This window comes from Pyxicephalus adspersus, chromosome 3, assembly GCF_032062135.1.
Source record: "Pyxicephalus adspersus chromosome 3, UCB_Pads_2.0, whole genome shotgun sequence".
In the NCBI taxonomy this organism is placed as follows: Eukaryota; Metazoa; Chordata; class Amphibia; order Anura; family Pyxicephalidae; genus Pyxicephalus; species Pyxicephalus adspersus.
Window position 1 is genome coordinate 87,980,760 of NC_092860.1, and position 1,881 is coordinate 87,982,640.

At 40.7% G+C, this 1,881-nt stretch overlaps 1 protein-coding gene across 3 annotated transcripts in view; it reads right to left on the reverse strand.

Annotated features, from left to right (window-relative positions):
• The window catches only part of UNC5C (unc-5 netrin receptor C), a 234,855-nt gene extending 233,811 nt beyond the window's left edge, over window positions 1–1,044 (reverse strand). For 2 of the 3 annotated variants that reach the window (XM_072405590.1, XM_072405588.1), the window contains exon 1: window positions 467–1,043. In XM_072405590.1, the coding sequence (XP_072261691.1) occupies window positions 467–581 (115 nt within the window). In that variant the 5' untranslated portion in view covers window positions 582–1,043. Of the gene's footprint in view, window positions 1–466 lie in introns of all 3 variants that reach the window. The other variant, XM_072405589.1, reaches the window with a different exon arrangement.
• Window positions 1,045–1,881: the final 837 nt, after the last annotated feature.

Sequence of the window (1,881 nt, forward strand, 5' to 3'; positions counted from 1 at the left end):
ATATATATAAATATATAAAACAAGTAGAACAATACAAACACAGAGATGCACAGGGCTCTTGGCAGAAACATCAGATGGCATGGTTTTGTTAATATATGAAGGTGCCATCATCTAATGCCTCCATATAGTAGGCTGCCTTGGAATGCATTGGATATAAACCACGATCAGAGTAAGAAAAGCTACTGAAACAATGATTAGAATAGCATGGGAATGAGGTTTTGATGTGTTTGCAGCAGATCATACACCAATAATATACTATGATCTAGAATGGCCAGGTAGAGTGTTCTACCAACCCAAGGTTCTAATGGGTGGCATTTAATGATCCTTGTCACAAACTTTACATAACATGGTGACATTGTCAGAATTGAGGGAATAAACCAATACAATGTAGTATAATACACACACCAAGCTTGTTCTCCTCTAGTCTCCGCAGCTCTGTGCCCACCACCACCCAGCAAGTTCTTACCTTGAGCTGCGAATGTGCTGCTGGCAGTCAATATAGCCAAAGCAGGTAGGAAACACATTTGCAGGATGTATCCAAGCCTGAGCCCACAACTGGCTGTTTCCAGACCCTTCCTCATCCTACAAAGCTGGCAGACTTCAGCTGGGCAAAACTCCACTTTCTTCAGCAGTGCAAGAGCCTGGCACTAGTTACACTTCCAAGTGCATTGATGTCTTGTAAGTCACAGGGATTGCATGCCTAGATGCCCATAGTAATCAGCCACCACTGACTTCTTTCTGCTTTCAATAATCCTTTTTTTTTCTTTTCTTTATGAAGAAAATAAGTGCTGTGGATTAAATCCAATCCTGGGAGAAATAAAAGCTGGGGGAGATCAGTGCACAGTTGCTTTACAGTCTTGGTGAGGTTGCAAAGCACAAGCAGTGAAGATCCTGAAAGCCCAGGGAGTGTAGAGCACAGGCATGAGTATACAGGAGCTGTGTGAGAGCATGTGGATGGAAGCAAGGCAGGGACACAATCTGGATGTCTGCCTCTCTTCTCTGTTACAAGGAGACTGGGAGAAAGTCAGCTACCCTGCTCCCTCTTCTCACAGCCCTACCTCCCTGGCTGTGACATCCAGCAAAAACAGAGCTGGATTCCATGGACTGGGGCTCTGCACTCACTCAATGCACTGCTAACACACATTTGTCCTTCACTGCTGCACTCAATTAAAAGCCCTTCTGTTGCCAAATCTGCACAAAAGCAGGAGGAGGTACATGTCACACATAAACACATAATATATGCATCTCTTTCAATCTCTGTGCATTTTCAGGGTTAGTTACTGGTACAGTTATAGTATTGTTTTAATGCAAGCCATCATTCTACAGACTTTATTTAAAGAGACCCTGTCACCACATCCTACTCCCACAACTAAACACAGGGTGATGATCTGTATTAAATGTACTTTGAGAAATTCTGGCTGTTATTTTAGGATTCATTAATGACCATATAATTGAAACAGAAATCAACACTGCTTGAAGCATCAGTATTATTATTGTAATTAATATTAATAAACAGGATTTATATAGCACCAACATATTACACAGCGCTGTACAATAAATAGGAGTTGCAAATGACAGACAAATACATCAGTACCTAAGACTTAGTCTCCTAGTTGCAGCATTTTTTACTAAATCCCTTCTTCATCACAGTGTTAATATTAATATCAAACGTCATTTATTGGAAGTTGTCATTTTTTGGCGATCTTATGAGTTTGTTGTACTTCTAGCAGAAACTCTGTAATAAATGAGAATAAATGCAAACATCTCACATAGGGAGTCTATTTATAAAGCATGACATCTTACATTCCCTGGTGGGGATCAATTACTGCCACTGAAACACATAGACCTGGAAAATTCCCACAAGGGAATGTTTGAGGGAAT